This window comes from Larimichthys crocea, chromosome XVIII, assembly GCF_000972845.2.
Source record: "Larimichthys crocea isolate SSNF chromosome XVIII, L_crocea_2.0, whole genome shotgun sequence".
NCBI lineage: Eukaryota > Metazoa > Chordata > Actinopteri > Sciaenidae > Larimichthys > Larimichthys crocea.
The window spans coordinates 3,574,858-3,593,464 of record NC_040028.1 but is presented as its reverse complement, the minus strand read 5'-3'; the positions used below and the strand labels follow the sequence as shown (position 1 = coordinate 3,593,464).

Genomic DNA, 18,607 nt, shown 5'->3' with positions numbered 1-18,607 from the left:
CGACAGAAAACAATGATTAGATTAGTTACCATAATCAGCAACTGTTAGCAACTGTTTTGATCTTTTCTGTTTTATATGATTGTAAATCCACACACACAAAAAAAAACACACCAATGTAGATTTAAATTTAGACAGGTTTATTGCATAATATTGGATAAAGGTGAACAGAGATGACATGCTGTAGGAGGGATGAGGGATGAAGGGATGAGGGTCAAGGATAGAGGGATGAAGAGATGAAAGCAGGAGGGTAGAGGGACGGAGGGTTTAGGGATTAGAGGAGAAATCGGAGTTGTCGGCTCATGGAGAAGAGACGGAAGAGATAGAAATTGACCGGTGACTGACTCTGAGTCGGGGGAACTGTCTCTACGTCGCTCTGTGTTTCAGAGCAGCGAGAGGTGAAAAGGGGGAGTTCAAGACGTGCTCCTTGTTCCTGAACCTACCTAGAAAACATTTACATTTTTTAATTTTCACCTGCTGGTTTATATTGTTTTTTATATATACTCCAACTCTCTACAGACAAACAATGAGCAGATAAATCAAGACTGAACATAATGTCCTTAAAGTAAACCATTGTTTTTTTTTCAGATGCCTTCCCAACCTGTGTGAAAATGGGGGCCGCTGCTCCCAGACCTGGAGCTCCTTCTCCTGTGACTGTTCAGGAACCGGGTACTCTGGAGCAACCTGTCACAACTGTGAGCAGTTCATCTCGCTTTCATTTCTTCAACTAGTCTCAAACCTGCTATTACACCCCCTGCATCTCCCCATATATTTGAGGTCTACTGAGCTGTGTCATTTGATTCAGCACACACTGACACGGCTGTCTTGCTCATAGCTTTCTTCAACTGAGAGGCAAAGTAAAAAAACTTGCCCCGCTTCAGCCTGACATGACCTTACAATCATTGCTCCTATTCTCGCTCCCAGATTTCTGAGAATCTGTTTTTTTACTATATCCTTAAATAGCTTTAGACTCGCTGGCTTCAGACCGGCTCCACATGTAGCAGTGTCATTTTTTGACATGCTCCCAACATTGCCTTGATATTTGTAGTAGAGACGGCTGTTGTGTGATTCCGCTGCCCCAGAATACTGATTTCTTGTTTATATGCAGGCGAACGCAGTTTTCCTTGCATGTCGGAGGGTACGTGACAGATAAGAGCATCTTCTGAATTAAATGTATTTTTAATTTAACCTCCATAAAAAGTAACTTTTCCTCATGTGTGCCTCGAACTTGCTTAGCTGAAACAGCAGTATTTGAAACCTATTACCAAGAAAGCGATACTGTACAGTACATAAAGTGTGGTCTTTTAAACCTTTTCAAATACCAAGTGTGAGGAATGGATTTAACAGTGTGTTTTTCTACTCTGCTCATAGGTCCAAAGATTAGCATAGTGAACTAGCTTAGTACCTGTAACCTAACCCAGCATTAATTCTAAGGCTAAGTAGGATTTCATTCTAAATTATTCTGTGGGGTAATGTAGTAGAAAATTGCAATAGCATATCCACTGCGTAGTTGTGAAGCTGGCCCTGGATGCTTCTATGTCACAGTGTAGTGTAACATTAGCGGCACTGTCCTCTTTATTATTTGATTTGGTCAAGTTTAAACGTTCATAGTCCTTCTCCAAACAAAAACGCATAACTCTTGACTCTGTCCTGTTTGTCCAGGTATGTCTAAGGATTCTGAGTGGTAAATCTGCCACCATACACAACTACATATGTGCAGATGTAGCAAAAGACACTAACGGGGATGGGCTCAGTTTTGATTGGTGATTGGTTTCAGATATTTTAATGTGGAGGACCACATGTCCTTTAAGCATATATTTAATGATACTAACTTTAACTGGACAGCCTCCAAATGTTACAGTGACTATATTCCGATCAGTGGTCATATAAATAACTGTCCTGTCCAAATAGGAGAAAATATGGAAGTAGACAGAAAAGAAACCAACAGGGATGGAAACAGTGTCTTATAAACAGTTCATTTATGCAGTCAGATGACTCAGGCAGCTAAAAGTTGTTGTAGTGTGCGGTGATTCTCGGGGGATTAACTGATTTCTGTCCCCACATGGCTTCTTCCAGCCATCTACGAGTCATCTTGTGAAGCCTACAAGCTGATTGGCAGCTCCTCGGGCTTCTACTCTATTGATCCAGATGGGAGTGGTCCCTTGGGGCCCACACAGGTATACTGCAACATGACAGGTGAGATCATTGTGGTTCACATGTTGTCACCTTTACTCCTTTTAATTTCCATTGAGAAGTGGCAGAAAGCACAGAGTAAAGAGTCCACTCACCGAGAGATCGCATTGCATCGATCTACGTTGCAACTATCTGACAGTTTACCGTCCAGTAATAAATCATTTCCGACACTTGGGGCAGTTCCTGAGAGTTTAGAACATATCTTTGAGAGGTCAATACCTTCATAAATGTCACATTTGGTTATACTGCAAGAGTTCTGAATTTCAGGGTGCTTTCACACTTAACATGGTTGGGTTAAATCAAGCCAAGGACCAAACAAGCAGGCCAAGACCACTTGAAACCCAAAGTCTCATTCAACTATCAAGCAAAGTATTTTCTAAAAGTACAGTAGTACTAGATGTTAGCATAATTAAATCTAAACTTCGATTAAATCCATCTGCTGGTTGTGAGCTTTGCAGGAAGCAATCTTAAAATCAATTAGTATGAGCATTGTAAATATGTGTATAAATCGTCAGCATGCATGGGGATTTTCTTTGATCGATGAGTCAGTCCAAAGCAGTTTGCAAACTGCAGTCTGCTTCCGTCCTGAGCTGTGCACTTTGCTGGTTCATTAGGTCCATTAAAGAAATATGTGAATATTTCTGTACACGACACCTCTTCTCCATCCTGTCTCTATCTGTTATTATTCACACCTTGCAGTCAATTTGCAGTCTAATATAAATGTTTATAATCAATAATTTCTTCATGAGCTCAGAGAACACACATTAAACCTTAATATACACATACACAAGTATTGAAAGGCTCCATGATCTGCTGTCTGTCACCAGAATTTGACTTAGTTTAGCTTGTTTGTAAAAGGTCAGTGTGCTAAGGAACCAGACCAGAACTAAAATGCAACAAAGAATCATTTTTTCCTTCGTTCTGGACCAAATTAACCAAACTACAGATGTGAAAGCACCCTTAAATAATCATTTAATCTATCAATATTCCAGCTAAACAATGACAACACCCTGATTTATTATGCCTTAAACTTGGAATTCAGAGAGAAAGCAAGGTATCATCATGCCACCAACAAATAATGGAATCAATAAGCCACAATAAGCACCTTGTGCTTTTCGGGGTTTCACTGAATTCAATAGAAGTAGTGGCTCTTCAAATGAAAGAGTCGTGACAAGATACTTTAACAAGCATAACTGTCTAAAGCCCCACCAGTGGCCTCTAGAGACTGCAGTTTTCATTAGAGCGTTTGGTCATTAAAGTCAGAGGGGTTAATCCCTTTGGGAGCTCTAATCTGCTCAGTAAATTTCACGGCAGTCTGTCATTAAATTATGAGATATTTTGTGTGCCATTGACTGACTTCTTGGACCATGAATATTTGCTGATTAATCTGCTCAGTGATTTTGGAAAGAACATGCTATGCGTGTTGTTCATGGAGATTCACAGAGCCTGACACCGGAATCATTACAAAACATGTTCTGATTTCACTGATTTTTTTTTGATGAATTATTTACAGTAAACATTTAGTACAACTTAGCAGGACAGCTGCGTCTGTGTAGTTGTATGTTAATAGAGGACAATCAGTGGTCTTTTGAAACTCGGACCTTTCATTTTATCTCCCCGTCAGACCTGCTGCATCAGTGCTATCTGTTGACGGCAAGAACACAATGTGCTCCGTATCACCTGAACTGTCACCTGAGATGTGACATTTGACAGACAGGGAGAGGGACACAACCTGATCCATAGTCCTCATGACATATAGGACAAAACATATTCAGTTAGGTTTTGACACTGTGGAGACAGTATTCATGACTTAGCTGTCACAACTTCCTTAGTTACTCTGTCCTTTGCAAGGTTAACGCAGAGGTGATGTTTCAGAGGAGAGCGCTGACACCTCTTGCTGTCTGGTTCCGGCATTTTGTGTTGTCAGTCTCCCCCCCACAAATTGTTTGGCAGCAGATACACCTCAACTTGACCTCAATTAATGAATCTATTAGAAATGTAAATAACTCTGAGCTTAACAACCTGATGTGAATAATCACAAAGGCGAGAGGGATTTTCTCGAAGGCAGAGTAAACATGAAATTCGCATAATGAAACCTGTGGAGGAGGAGGAGGAGGAAATTCCCCATCTGATTTTATTGTACAAACTCTTGACTACCCTTTCTATGTAAATCAGTCAGTTCAAAACCGGCAAGAGTTAGAAATTCAAGTGTCTCATGCAGACTGTTATTGCAGACTTCCTCTTGTGATAATTGTGTCTTGTGTCACTCTAAAGCTTATTTTCAGGATGTTTGAGGTTCGGGGATCACAGAGAAGGTCAATGGAAAATTGGTGTTTGCATTCATTTGTTTTGTTTTGTTTTAGGGGTACAAAACCGCAAAAAAGAAAAAAAAACAAACTGTGAAATGTCACCAGCAACACTGACAACACAGAATGTCAGGCTGGTCACTAATGATGCTGAAATGTAGGCTACTGTAAAAAATGGCACACAAATGGGTCATACTGTAGCAATTCCATAGTAACATGATAAATCAAAACACCTACTGTAATATCATTTATTTTTATCAACTCATTAATCTTCTCTTGTGAACTTTAAAAAAGAGCCTGTCTGTTTTTGTTCAATCACCCGGCGTAGTGATGTTTTGGGAACATTTTGTGACTCTAGCGATTAGATTAGAAATGCAAGTTTTCTGTCAACACTGAATGTCAAATTTAATTTAGATTTAAATTTAACTTGTAATGATGAATTCTAAATATCATTTTGTTCCCTTGATAACTGAGAGTGTGACATTTTCTCTGGGAAATTAACAACATATGTGTTTTTGTATATCAAGGAAAATTATACCGTATGCAGATGACGTGTTCATGTTAACATACCAACTGGACACAAGGACCCGTATTTTTACAAATTACAAATTACAAAAAATACAGTGAGATCATCTTAACAGACTGTCTTTTCACTGATTTGAAATTGTTGACATCAACACCAACAGTCTTGCAGCTTACTATTTAGACAAGGCGCGTGTAGTGATTTCAGTGACTTTTACACATATGTTTTCTTTGCACAGGAAGGTGTTGATGACATGATGTGTTTAGCGAGGGTGTTTTGCAGTGATTTCATGCTAATAAATGTGTTGGGGGTTTTTTTCTTCCAGAGGAGAAAGTGTGGACAGTTCTGACACACAACAGCACAGCTCCAGTTATAGTCCAGGGCTCCTCTCTTCACAAACCTCACGTCATGAAGTTCAACTACAGCGCCTCAGCTGAACAACTTAATGCCATCGTATCAGGGTCGGAGCAGTGCCAACAGGAAGTGGTTTACAACTGCAAGAAATCCCGCCTCTTTAATACAAAAGGTGAGTGTTAATTTTTCTTTTTATTCTATAAACCTGCTGTAGTATTTATAAGTCGAGATCAAAGACCAAGAGGTAACCCAGCACAGGGCATGGGATTCATTTCTCTTTGTTTCACAGCTCAGACTCAAGGGTCTGCATTGGTAAAGGCGTGTTGCTCAAGGTACCGGTGAGACATGAAATATGATCCAGTAAATCTAGTTTGAGTAACAGATTAACGTGTTTGAAGGCTTATCAGACGCTAAAACGATGCACTGCACTGCTGTGACACAGGATTTATTTCAACTGTTTTATCTTTAGTTGTGATATCAAGCCAGAAATACAGTGTTCTAGTTACAAAGTGTTCCACCACGAGTGTCCACTTGCACGTGTTTGACTGGTCAATGCAGCTCCACAGCTCAGAAGAAGTTGCATTGTGTCTTGGTTCAGCTTTTTTGCTGGCAAACCCTATGTGATTTTTTTTTTTTTTTTTTTTTTTTTGCCAGAGCCTTCTGTATGGCACCCCCACTGATTCGCCTGACTGGCCTCATTCAGATGAATGAGGGGGCTCTGTGTTTCAAGTCGAATCCATGGCTTCAGTGTGGACCTTGTGTGTCTTGAATGTTCTGAGCTTCGCAGCATCAGGGGGGTGTTTGTTGTTAAACTGTGATTTGAAAGTCAGGCTGTCTGCACTTTGTCACATTCGAAGGTGCTGGCCCTTCGACACCTCACCTTCTGCTTCGCTATTCTTGTTATATTTGCAAAATAACTAGAAAGGCGGGCTCCCAATCTTTTTTGTATGTGTTCATTTTCAACATTTGCTCTTAAATCATGAAACATTCACGTCCCAGATTGCGTCGCTCCCCGGGTGCCACGTATGTGAAAACAAACAAATGTATTATCACGGCAGACGTGTGGATGGCGCAAAGGCAATTTTATAGAAACTGTCTGAATGTTTTAAAAGCGGCCTTCATTGTTTGAGTAGAGACAACTCTTGTGGAAGAAGATAAATATCTTGTTGTCTTACTTTCCTGAGCATGTGGACACAAACAATATCACTTTTGACGACAATCATACTTTGCAGCATATACAAAAGAATTATCGCACAAAAATGCACTTACCATGCTAATTTACAGGGGGGGGACAACAACAAGCGCAGCTGTTCGAAGCAGCCCACTGGGATTACAGATGCAGGCATGTGCCAAGAACTTTTGAAGTTCACCTCCAGTTGTGGAGTGTGACTGAATAACATATCCCCTCTCTGCCACTGTTCCTGTCAGCCTCTGTTCTGGTACTGTCACTTAAAACACATTCAGTCAATTAATGTGTTTGTAATGGTGTTCAGCTGTGGCCTGGATTGCATTGTTAATGATTCTTTATTTAACGGCCACAATAAATGAAGTTTGGTTGGAGACAGACTGACAAGTCTGTGGCTTTTAATGTGACAGTGAAGTGACGAACGCTTATGACGGCAATTAAACACTCCTCTTCGTGCTTTGTCCTTCAGCATCGCTTGTTGTTTCCACATTCTTACTTGTAGCCAGCCGTATTTTGTCAGTGTTGATACATTGGTTTTTCCATATGCTCTATGACGCAACTTGACATTTGGAAAACCTTTATTAAATCCTACAACACACTCATCTTTATCCTCCTGACTGGTACATGTGCTCTCAGAATGATGATGATGGCCTTTCCAGCCAGTAGCTGCTGAGATCTTGTTTTTTTGTTTTTTTGAAGTTAAATGACTTGTACTGTGGCGCTCTGAAATACCAATTTTTGATTAAAACTAATTCCCGTGGAAATGCAAGACCTCCATCCATCCATCCATCCCTTCTGTTAAAGCTTATTCAGAGTCACGGTGGGGCTGGAGCCTATCCCAGTTGGCACTGGGCGAGAGGCGGGGTACACCCTGGACAAGTCAGCAGCTCATCACAGGATTAAATTCTAGACCTGCTGTATGATATATGTTGTGTTGAATTGTATACTTTAGAATTGTATGCATTATCGGAAATATAGAGAAATAAATTAATTCAGGTAATTCTTACTTTACTTTTCTTTCTTCACCTCTAGTTGCTAGCACCTCTGGGTAGACACAAGATATGTCAGGGAGTGAGGGAAGAAAGTGACAAACGTGACTAAGTGTAAAATGAATGAAACGTCACATAGGTTTTCGTCCGCGGTGGTGCTTGTTCAGCAATGAGCAACAACTCCATCTTTTGTTATTGTTTTGATGTGGATGACCCCCAGGCGGGCCGAAATTGCATACTTGTGTGTTTAAATGCACTCAGGTGCAATATCGCAATCAACTCAGAGTCTCATCAGCTGAAACAATTTCAGTTATTTGTACCATTTTAATTAGTAGAGTGGGGATTTATGATGCAGTTGTCAACAATGTGGTTTCTACTCACTTCAGTGAAGGTGAGAGTAAGACACGTTTGCTTCCTCGCTGTAAACAAGTCCTGTCAGTATCGAGCCAATTTGAGGGGAGAGAGTGAGACTCACCTCTCCTTCAGGAAGTATTGATTGTTGCCCTTTTCTATTTGTGTACCTGTTCAGCGTCTGAATAGTGTTTTAAAGTTTCTATTTGTGTACCTGTTCAGCGTCTGAATAGTGTTTTAAAGCAAGCAGAATAAGGAATGCGGTGTGTTTGCAGTGAATCCAAGGACACCGATAGATGGTGAAGATGATAAAGTGTGTTATTATTTTCTGCATTTGTAATGCAAATGTTGGCCGGCTGGCTCATGTGGTGAAAACTCGCATTATTTCCTTTCCTACCTGTGTTTCACCATTTAATACGAGGAGCTTTTGTCCTTCCAGTTTTGGCCAGACTGTTAGTCACAGGCCATCAGCTCGGGTTTGGAGAAGATTTCCAAAGTGCTATTTACCCAAGAGCAGAATTTCACTTCTGCAAACACAGTGAACTGATGGAGATGGGATATTGTTTGCGGTCTCAGACCCACTTGGTGACTTGGTGTTCAATATGTATATCCACACATAAAAACCTTGCCTAATGCAGCTATAATGTATGCTGAGTTGGAAGAAAGCACCATAGCATGTGACACTTGATTATGTATTGTGACATGTAGCTTAATGGGCTTTTCCTCGCTAGCTGGCCTCATCTCCAATGCAGGGTCACGTTGTGTGACAGATGATTGAAGCTGGACCACTTAACCCCACAGTGGAGGTAATGACTTGTGCCTTTATGACTTCGCTGTAGCCTCATTGACAGTCACAGACGACGTGTCAAGGAATGCCAGCAGAGAATCAAAACACGTGCATTTATTCAATGAAGAAAATAACCATTTACCAAGTACAAAGTGCACATTTCAGGAGGGAATGGGCCCTTGAAAGAAGTTTATCAGACCTGTTTTGACTTTAAACCAAGCTTCTTGTCTGGTTTCTTGTAATTCACTTTCTAGTTTCCGATTATATCATTTTATTTTTAGTGTAATGACTGGTTTGAGTTTTGCAGAAATGTCTCTGTGTCTTCAGCTTCCAGCACAGGTTTTAATTTTATTGTGTTTATTTAACAGAGACAATATAGATGCTTTGTCACATAAAAATAAGAAATGCAGCAGATGTTGTAATGTCTATAGGGCACACAGCCCCCGTCTCTGGTTAGACTTCTAAATCCAGGTTAAAACAGCCAAGAAACAACATGAAAAAAACTGAATCAGGATGAGAAAAAACATCAAGGTACATAAAGCAGACCGTGTACTTGTCCACATGCATGTTCTCATGCGTGTGTGTGTTCATGAATGGGTGTAGCTTTGTTCACATTCATTTTTATATATGTGCTTATTTAGTTTTTTTTCCCATTTGTACATATGTGTGTCTATATGTGTGTGTGTGTGTGTGTGTGTGTGTGCGTGTGTGTGTGTGTGTATGTATAAGTGATGGTAATGGATAATATACAATAACATACTTTTGAATGTTATATAAGTTATAAATATGTTATATGTAAGTGAGACCCGTGTGCATGTGTAAAAATGCACACACATGAATAGTTAATCTGTTGATTTATATTTAAATATTCTCAGTGTTTGCCTTTTGTGTTGGACTTCTTCATGCCTGCTTATTATTACTTAATATTTAATTGACTTCATTCTCATCATGTCTCATATTATGTAAGTTTCTCTGCCTCTGGCCAAACAGGATTTCTATAGCATGTTTTGTTGTTTTCTTTGTTTGTTTGTTTTTTTTCCTTTTTTGTAAAACACATTTTATTGCAGTAGAGCCATAACAAAGATATTTATATCACAAGGAAAGGTATGGTATATATATTATCCCTTACCATTACTTATACATATATACACACACATATAGACACACATATGTACAAATGGGAAGAAAACTAAATAAGCACATATATTAAAATTAGAAATAATAAAAAAAAGATCCACTAATGGCAAAAGACAGGACATGTCACAATATACAGGATACATTTACCATCTAGGCAACAGATCGGCTCTATGAAATTAACCGTCAGTGGAGAGAACAGATAAATAAGTAGGAAATAAGAGGTTGCCAGTGATTGAAAGAAATTGCATTTGAATCCCGCAGTGAGAAATTAATCTTCTCCTAGTCTAAGAAAGACATTAATGTAGTCAAGACGCACTGGAAGGCAGTGTTTCCATAGGAGGAGGATTCTTCTTTGAGCTATCAGTGAGTTAAATGAAATAACATGTGCCCGTTTCGCCGAAACATGGTTGTCTTCTTGGGGAGCGCCAAACAGTTGATGGCTTGAATTGTTAGCCCTAGTATCTTAGAAACAACCTAAAAAAAGTGATTCTGTCTGACCACAACCATAACATACTCACAGCATACTTACCTGTAAATCTTTCAGTTCACTTCCAGGCACAGTATACTTGTTTTTTTTGCATTTTAAAAGCCAGTGAGGCAACATCGGTGCAGTCCTGCAAATAAAACCCATGACCTTGACCTACTTGAGCTCGAGCTCTGGCGCTAGCAGACATCAGGCTGTTTTGCCGTGGTCACTGACTGTCTGACTGAATTCATTGTTGCAGATGGCAGTCCGCTGTCATGGTGGCTGGACCGGGAAGGAGAGAGACGGAGCTACTGGGGAGGCTTCCTTCCTGGAGTTCAGCAGTGCTCCTGCAGCCTGGAGGAGAACTGCGTGGACATGAACTACTTCTGTAACTGCGATGCTGATACGGACACATGGTACATAGTACAGACACATGCAGTACAATTTCAAGCAGAAAGGGGCTTTTGTTCATTGTAATGTGTTTTTATTGATGGTTATTATATCATTGAGGATAGGTTAAATAACATAACACCTCTCTGTATAATGCGATACATAATGCGAACACAAGCATCATGCAGTTGAATCAATGCTTCTGTATAACAACGGAACATTATAACCTTCATGAAGACAGGATTCATAGCAACACTGTTGTATAAGTGGTTCCAAATATGAATTAACCCGACCACAAGAGAAAAAAAATCATTATCTCTTATAATTATTTCATCAATGATCTCTCATAATCGCTGTGTGTGTGTGTCCATAAACTGCCACCCTGAGATAATCCATAGAACGACTACAGAGATCAAATTTATGACTAATTATTCAGTTAATTCGTGAAACAATTCATCGAGAATTTTCCCTCAGTCGCTAAAAAACGACTTACAGAGCAGCTCCATGCATCTATCTTGGACGATTTCGTATAGCAGGGTTTACTCTGGAAAGATGAATTGCAGCCCATACATTGTATTACAATTATGATCGAACAAATCATCTGACTCAAGAAACAAAGGCTGCATTATAGTCTCTGAGTGTTTTTGTTTTCGGGTATGTTAATCCACTCCTGAGCTTCACTCGATTCAGCTCAGTTTGCATATTTCCAGCGGCAGTTGTCTCCGTTGTGATAGATTGCTCCCTTTTTAATGTGTTTACTCTGCGTTCTGTGCTAATGCAGAAGAATGGATGGCTTTATCTGGACCCCCATAAAGGCGTCCAGCCCTGAGGCCTTTGTGTTACTATTTATTAATGTATTTCTCTTTCATCTGCCACAGGGCTAATGACACAGGAGTCCTCTCCTATAAAGACCACCTACCAGTGAGCCAGATAGTGATCGGAGACACCAACAGGACGGGCTCGCAGGCCGTCTACCATATCGGCCCTCTGCGTTGTTATGGAGACAGTAGGTGATCACCTCAGTGTTGAAGCTACCGTGCCGGATTTGGTTGCAGATGGAGGACTTAGTGTTGATCAGATTCAAACTATACTCAGATGATATCTTTATTCCTCATGTGTTTATCCAGGGATAAAAAGTTAAACTTCATCTGTTCGGTTTCAAGTCTGGCTGGCTGATTATAACCTCGTAAAAATCTGCTGGACCTTCGTCCTGCACTAGCTCATGTTGTGCAGCCAAGCAGGGGTGCCAAAATGGAGGGGAAACTCAGGGACTGGAACATGAAAGAGATTGTAGATATTTACTGCTTCATGTCCCAGAGTGAGCTGTAGACACAGAGCAGGGAATTTTTAGTAGCTCATTTGCAGTCAAATGTAGTTCAAACCCCCGTGATCTTATCTGAAGACTCAACGGGTGATAAAGACATCAGACGTGTCACGCTGAAGCGTGTCTAACATTATATGACGGAAGACGTCAGAAACAATACCTGTGACGTGTCCTACTTTTGTTTGTGGACAATGGGCATGTACAGTAAATGAAACTAAATGAGTTCATGAAAAGCTGCTGCAAATAATTGTAAAAGATGTACTTTTCTGCCAGTAGAGAATAAAGAGTTAGAGTTAGTTGAAATATCTGTATTTGGTTAGTTGCATGTTTGGATAAGGATAAATGAAACCTTTATTACCCTGGGAAATCTGCTTTCTATAAAGAACCAATGGAATGCAAAAAAAAAACTTATGTAACATATGACCTAAACAACATAAGCATCATACAAAATCATGCAAGCGCAAGAAAGTGCCACATTCAATCCATGTGATCAAAGCTGGTTGGCTGCTGGACAAAGCATTTGTAATCCATGAAGATAAAAGTGCACATTAAGACCATGGGGGGTGCAGTGTGTCTGCTATGATCTTCTGAGCTAAATTCACAATGTACTGGTCTGTCGTGTGAGTCTGAAATCTCTTAAAACTTTAATATATTTTGATGTTTTCTTGAAAGCGGACCAGTGAATACTGGCTCTGCTCTTTGAGTGGAAAAGCAAATACCGTGATGTTGTTGCAAAACCTCTTAGAGAGGAGGTTGCGACAGACGGTCAGGTGTACAAAGTGTGTGAATTTTGACACCAGAAACCACAGCTTGCTTTCCGTTTCCTACCAGAAGTCAACATTGGAAACACCGGCAACAGATCAGATGTCATGTTCCATTAAAGTCCTCCTTTATCGTATTTCAGTGCTGCAAATGCGACGAAAAGATGGAAGTAACCGAAACATGGAGACATTTCTACAAATGAGACTTACTTTGTACGCAGCACTCTCTTTTCCTTTTGCTACTTCCTTCTTTACTCCCTTTCTTTCAGAGTCCATATGGAACGCAGCGTCTTTCTACCAGGAGTCCTCCTACCTTTACTTCCCCACCCTGCAGGCTGAGCTCGCCTCTGATATCTCCCTCTACTTCAAGACTAGTGCTCCTTCAGGAGTGTTTCTGGAGAACCTGGGCCTGAAGGACTTCATCAGAGTGGAGCTGAGCTGTGAGTCAACGTTCAGAGCCAAATAAGAGAAGTGCAGCATGCACAAAGTACGACATGACACAGACATGAACACAGAACAGCTAAACATAAGAACACCCACAAAAGCTGTCAGTGATTTTCTGTTTTTTTTTGCTCTTCTCAGATGGAAATGCTAGCTGTACTGCAGCTGACAGTTTAATTTCCCCAAGAAGCAGGCTGTCAGGTCTACACAGCATGATGTAACCCTAATGACACAGTCAACAGCAATGCCATGCTGTCATAGGAGACATTAAAAGCATTTCCTTACTACTGCTAAAGCAGAAATACTTAATGAACACACCGCTGGATACGAGAAGCCAGGATTCATGAAATTACCTCGCAGATTTACTGTAACGGAGAGGAAAAAATAAGAGGAAGCTGTTAAGGTTCACGGAAAAGACTGACTCGTTTACATGAGCGTCAATAAAGAAATAATAAAATATTCTTAAGGCATTCGGACTGAATTGAAAACTGCAGAGATAAGAGCCTATTAAACAGCACATTTATTTAGCGTACATTAGAGTGCACACCAGCCTTCAGAGAAGTAGTTCCGAGCACCGGTAGCTTGATTTATTTATTTATTAAATGGTGTTGGGAAAAGGTGAGAAACTGTTGATTACAGTGTGTTTTGTTCACAAATCTGAAGGAGGGGGGGTTCTCAGGCCATCATGTATTTCTGCAGTATCAGAGACGTTCTGAAATATTGACGAGCTGTCAGCTGAGCCCCCTCATAAATCTATTCAGGTCATCAAGTTTTCCCAGTAGCATTGTATCACATTGCATCAGAAAGGGAGGACAGAGAAGACATAAAACACCTAATATCACATTCAGTCTGACCTGGCTGTGTGCGTGTGTGTGTGTGTGTGTGTTGTGTGTGTGTGTGTGTGTGCGATTCCCCACCCGACCTCCCAGCTCCCTCAGTGGTGACTTTCTCCTTTGATGTTGGAAACGGTCCGGTGGTCCTGTCTGTGAAGTCCCACCTGCCTCTGAATGACAGACAGTGGCACTACGTGAGGGCAGAGCGCAACGTGAAGGAGGCCTCCCTGCAGGTTGATCAGCTTCCCCTCCGCTTCCTGGAGGCTCCAGCTGACGGACACCCCCGCTTACGGCTCAGCAGCCAGCTGTTTGTAGGTAGGCTTGTCAACAGACTGAATATACCTACGGTTAAATTTAAAGCTGCTTCTTTTATTGGCCATTTTGATCAGACAGTGCAGTTATCTGTTAATGCAACATTCACACCATCACCTAAACAGTTTACACATCTGGTACATACAGACTCTCTGGTCGCTCTGTTTTTGGTCTCCACCAGTGTCTGAGGGAATGCTCTTTAGTTGCTAAACTGTGCGTTGCTCACCACAGCTGCCCTACTGTGTTTAACTCGGCTGTTTGGTATGCAGGCAGCTTACAGTGGAAAGCTTCTTCTTTACTGGAAACAGCTGGAATGGAAAATGGAAATGAGGTCAAGAGCAGTGAGAGTGAACCGAAACAATTTGCGGGAAATCAAAACCAAAACAATGAGCTGACAAATGATGAGGGGAACTGCAGAGGCTGGTGATAATTTTCTGGTGGTTTACCAGAAGCAACACGTTTCACATTACAGGCAGTCATTATTTTTGCACTGGTAATATAAAAATATCGATTAGTGCAGCTTTAAAGAACAGGTTCAAAACAACTCACAAGCCCTACTTAGTTTTATTTTAAGAGGCATTGGCCCCTGTAGTCATTCCTGCTCTCCTGAATGGCCTTAAAGTGATCCTTTGGTATGAAGAAATGCCTGTTTTGCGCCATAATGAATTCTAAAGTGCAGCCGAGGCTTCCGCAGAGTGAGGTAATCAAATCAAGGGTATTTTAAGCACAAATGTTCCTCTTTGTGTTTTCTTTTAACCAGAAGGACAAAGATCCTTGATTTGACTAACTCAGACTACACAAGTCTTAAATGTTTTTAGAAGCTTCGGCTGAACTTGAAGTGCATTTTTTCACACGGAGCAATGACTGTGGATTTTACACAATGCAGTCGACTACAAAGATATCTCTTCACAGCCGGAGCGGAGAGTGATTACAGCTAACGATGACACTTTAAACTTACATTTGTCCTCTGAGTATTGTACTAATATAGACTTAAAACAATACAAACCTGTCCTGTAAGCTACTGTGAAGAACTAATGTATCTTATGATTTTTTCATTATTGCTATGGTTCAGGAACAGGCTGCTCTCTTTCTCCTCTTTCCTCCTCTGACATTTTAATGTCTCCTTAATAATACACCATCCCTCTGGAGGGGACAGAGACACCATTAAAAAAAAAAAGTCTGTGTGTGTTTTTTCATGTGTTCTTATTCTAGGCCTCGGTTCATGCACTTAATGGATCATTTGCTTTTAGAAATCATTCATCAGACGAGTGAAATGACAAATGGAAGCAATAATCCTCTGTGGACCTTAGAAGAACTTGTCATTAGCTTAAGATTAAATTGTTTCATATCGGAGGTACAGAGGTTAAATGAAAATGTATTAAAAATGTGAATGTTTTAGAGTTTTAATGAAAGAAACACAGATAATAATATGATTAATTTGATTTCTAAAGAACTACCCTTGACATTTTAAATCTTGAAATCTGGAACAGAAGATAATAAAAAAGTGGTGGTAACAGACAGTCAGACAGAGTATTTGTCAGAATTACTCAGCTTATTAATTTAGTCTGAACAACCCACAGTGATTAATGTTTGTTAAGGGTTAAGTTATGTTTAGGATTATTATGTTAGTTATGGTATATTCATGGAGTGTCACCTAAGTGTCTATGAATAGAGACAACGAGAAACAGTTGAAATGTTACAAAACAAGATTTGATGGTTAAAAAAAAAAAGTTAAATTACCAAAGTAGTTCAGAAATAGAACCTACTGAGTTCATGCCATGAAGAAATGTCACAACATTACGAGATTTTGTCCACATCGCACACTGAATCTGTATTTTACCGCACATATCTATCTGTTACCCAAGAGGTTTAACACATCAACTGTTGTGATGGATGATGGAATATTGAACAACACCGTACTGCACTGAAATGAATATTGAATTTCTCACCTACTTTACATTGTATCATAACTGTGGAAATGCTTTAAATAGACTGTAGCTCTTCAGTAGATTATGTAACACGGTATTTATTATTTATCTAAAAGCTCCTTCCATGCTTATAGATGTTAGTGGCAGATACAGCTGTTCTTTAAGTAACAGAAGTGGAATTTTAACAATTAATATGTAATGTTTCTGTCTAATGACTACAAGGCTGTAGCTTTATTCCCATCCATCAATCATTGTTAACACAAAGAGACAAAGAGCACAGCTCTGGGGCAGTAAACATGTTAGGCTTCCACATAGACAAAATGAACACCGCTGTCTTAAAATGTCTAAGACATTTGAAACTAAATGAAAACAAATAAAAATTTGAAATGAGAATTGTTAGGGAGGGATAAGTTTGGAAGAGATCCAATCAGTTTTATTAGTCTTATCGCACATAATAGATGTTTCCTCCAGGAGTATTTGACGAGTTTGGAAATAGAGAAACATTTAAATCTAAAGCAAACTGAAGTAATTCAGATGTCTGAAGCATAAATAGCAACAGCAAATGACATTTTAGCCAAAACTCCTTGATTAAAACTAAATCAATGATTACTGTCATAATTAACACTGAACAGTAACTTGATGCTGGCAGCGGGGTTTTTTTTCTCAGATAAATTATAGGCATAGCAGCGCGATACATTTCCATCATCAGTCTGCCATCTCTATGAAGCATAAATTAGCAGCTGTCACCATGTCACAAGCATTTGTTTTTAACACATTTCCTCTCACAGTGAAACGTGTCCTTTACATTGTATATTTAGGCTTAATGAGGTAACACTCTCGCCTAATGTCTGTCCTCGTCACAGGAGGAACAGCATCCCAGCAGAGAGGCTTCCTGGGCTGCATCAGGACTCTGACCATCAATGGTGTGAGCTTTGACCTGGAGGAGAGGGCCAGGATGACTCCTGGGGTGAGCTCCGGTTGCCCTGGCTACTGCAGCGGCTCCAGCAGCCTCTGCCACAACAGAGGGAGGTGCATCGAGAAGAGCAACGGCTACGTGTGCGACTGCTCCCAGTCTGCCTACGGAGGAACTACCTGCAACCAAGGTGAGTGTTCGTCAAGAAGAAAAAAGGCGAGACACTTAATGCAATTCTTTCAGCAGATTAATGTTGATTACAACAAACAAATAATCAATCAAGTCAAGGTTATTCCATTACAGAGCGTCAATAAAAATGCAAGTAATGCAAGAGGCAATTAATACTTGTCCTGGCTCCAGACTCCAACTGCATTTAAAATGCATTAAACCAAATTATCTCCTGCAATATGTGAGCACAGAGCAGAGCGCAGGCACCAACGTGACTAAAACTCAACACCCAGTGCAGATAGAAGAGCAGGAGTCTGAGCAAACAGCCGTATAGACATGGCAGAGTGTTGGAAGATTACAATTCTGGCTTCAACTGTGGCTAACCACTCTGCACAGTTTACTCTCGCTCGGTGTGTTAAATATGAAGGTGGAACGCGTGCCAGCGTACAGCTAATCTGACTCCTGTTCAAAAGTATTCCTCGCTTATTCCAACCACACAGTTCCATGTGTTATTGTGGTGTTCAGAGACGTCACCTGTGGGTTACAGATCCACGTCTCTCTGCGAGAGACGATGGTGAAATGAAGTTCTGAGACAAAAGACGGTGTGACGATGTGATAGTTGTCAGTTTTTCCTTCAAGGTATTTATTTAGCCTATAAGTATTTTGTGACAGTGGCTGCCTTGAGCTGCTTGATGCTGAGCAGACTACTTGCTTCAGTGTGGTACTCACAGACACTATGGTACTACTGAGAGACTCTCGCTGTAAATGTGTTATTGCAGCAGTTTGAAACAAAAGAATGATGTAATGATGTCTCGGTGTGTTGGCATACTGTGTCTTCCATTCCTCCCACTCCTCCCTACTCCTTGTTAAATTTGTCTTTTTTTCACACATAAAACAGCGAAGACGCAAAGGCCCGCTTGTTGAGGGAGTTTTAAATGTCAGCGCCTGTTGAGGTAACAGTGCTCTGAATGGCATTGATCGACAACGCTCCCTGCGGTGCTGTTGCATCCACTGTTGATGTCAACCTTATATCTGTGTCATCGTCTCCTCGTGGAAGGGATTTAACCGCTTCGCTGCTGCTTCAAGTGACGTTTATTACTATGACTCCATGTGTTGGAGCTACAGTAGCTACCACCAAAAGATTTGTGGGTGAGAGAGGGGAGTGAGGGTCTTTCTTGTTACTTGAGTCCTTTAAGACAACACTTTTGTCAGCTGCAGCCTCGCTCTCTAAGTTGGACACTAATGCAT

General features: G+C 40.5%; 1 protein-coding gene across 1 annotated transcript in view; it reads left to right on the top strand.

The window, feature by feature from the left end:
* cntnap5a (contactin associated protein family member 5a) overlaps positions 1 to 18,607 on the top strand; it is a 71,846-nt gene that overhangs the window by 41,643 nt on the left and 11,596 nt on the right. The window contains exons 11-18 of the mRNA XM_019277060.2: positions 586 to 692; positions 2,074 to 2,193; positions 5,345 to 5,545; positions 10,549 to 10,705; positions 11,558 to 11,685; positions 13,034 to 13,204; positions 14,135 to 14,353; positions 17,142 to 17,381. Of these exons, the coding sequence (XP_019132605.2) occupies positions 586 to 692; positions 2,074 to 2,193; positions 5,345 to 5,545; positions 10,549 to 10,705; positions 11,558 to 11,685; positions 13,034 to 13,204; positions 14,135 to 14,353; positions 17,142 to 17,381 (1,343 nt within the window). The remainder of the gene's footprint in view (positions 1 to 585; positions 693 to 2,073; positions 2,194 to 5,344; positions 5,546 to 10,548; positions 10,706 to 11,557; positions 11,686 to 13,033; positions 13,205 to 14,134; positions 14,354 to 17,141; positions 17,382 to 18,607) is intronic.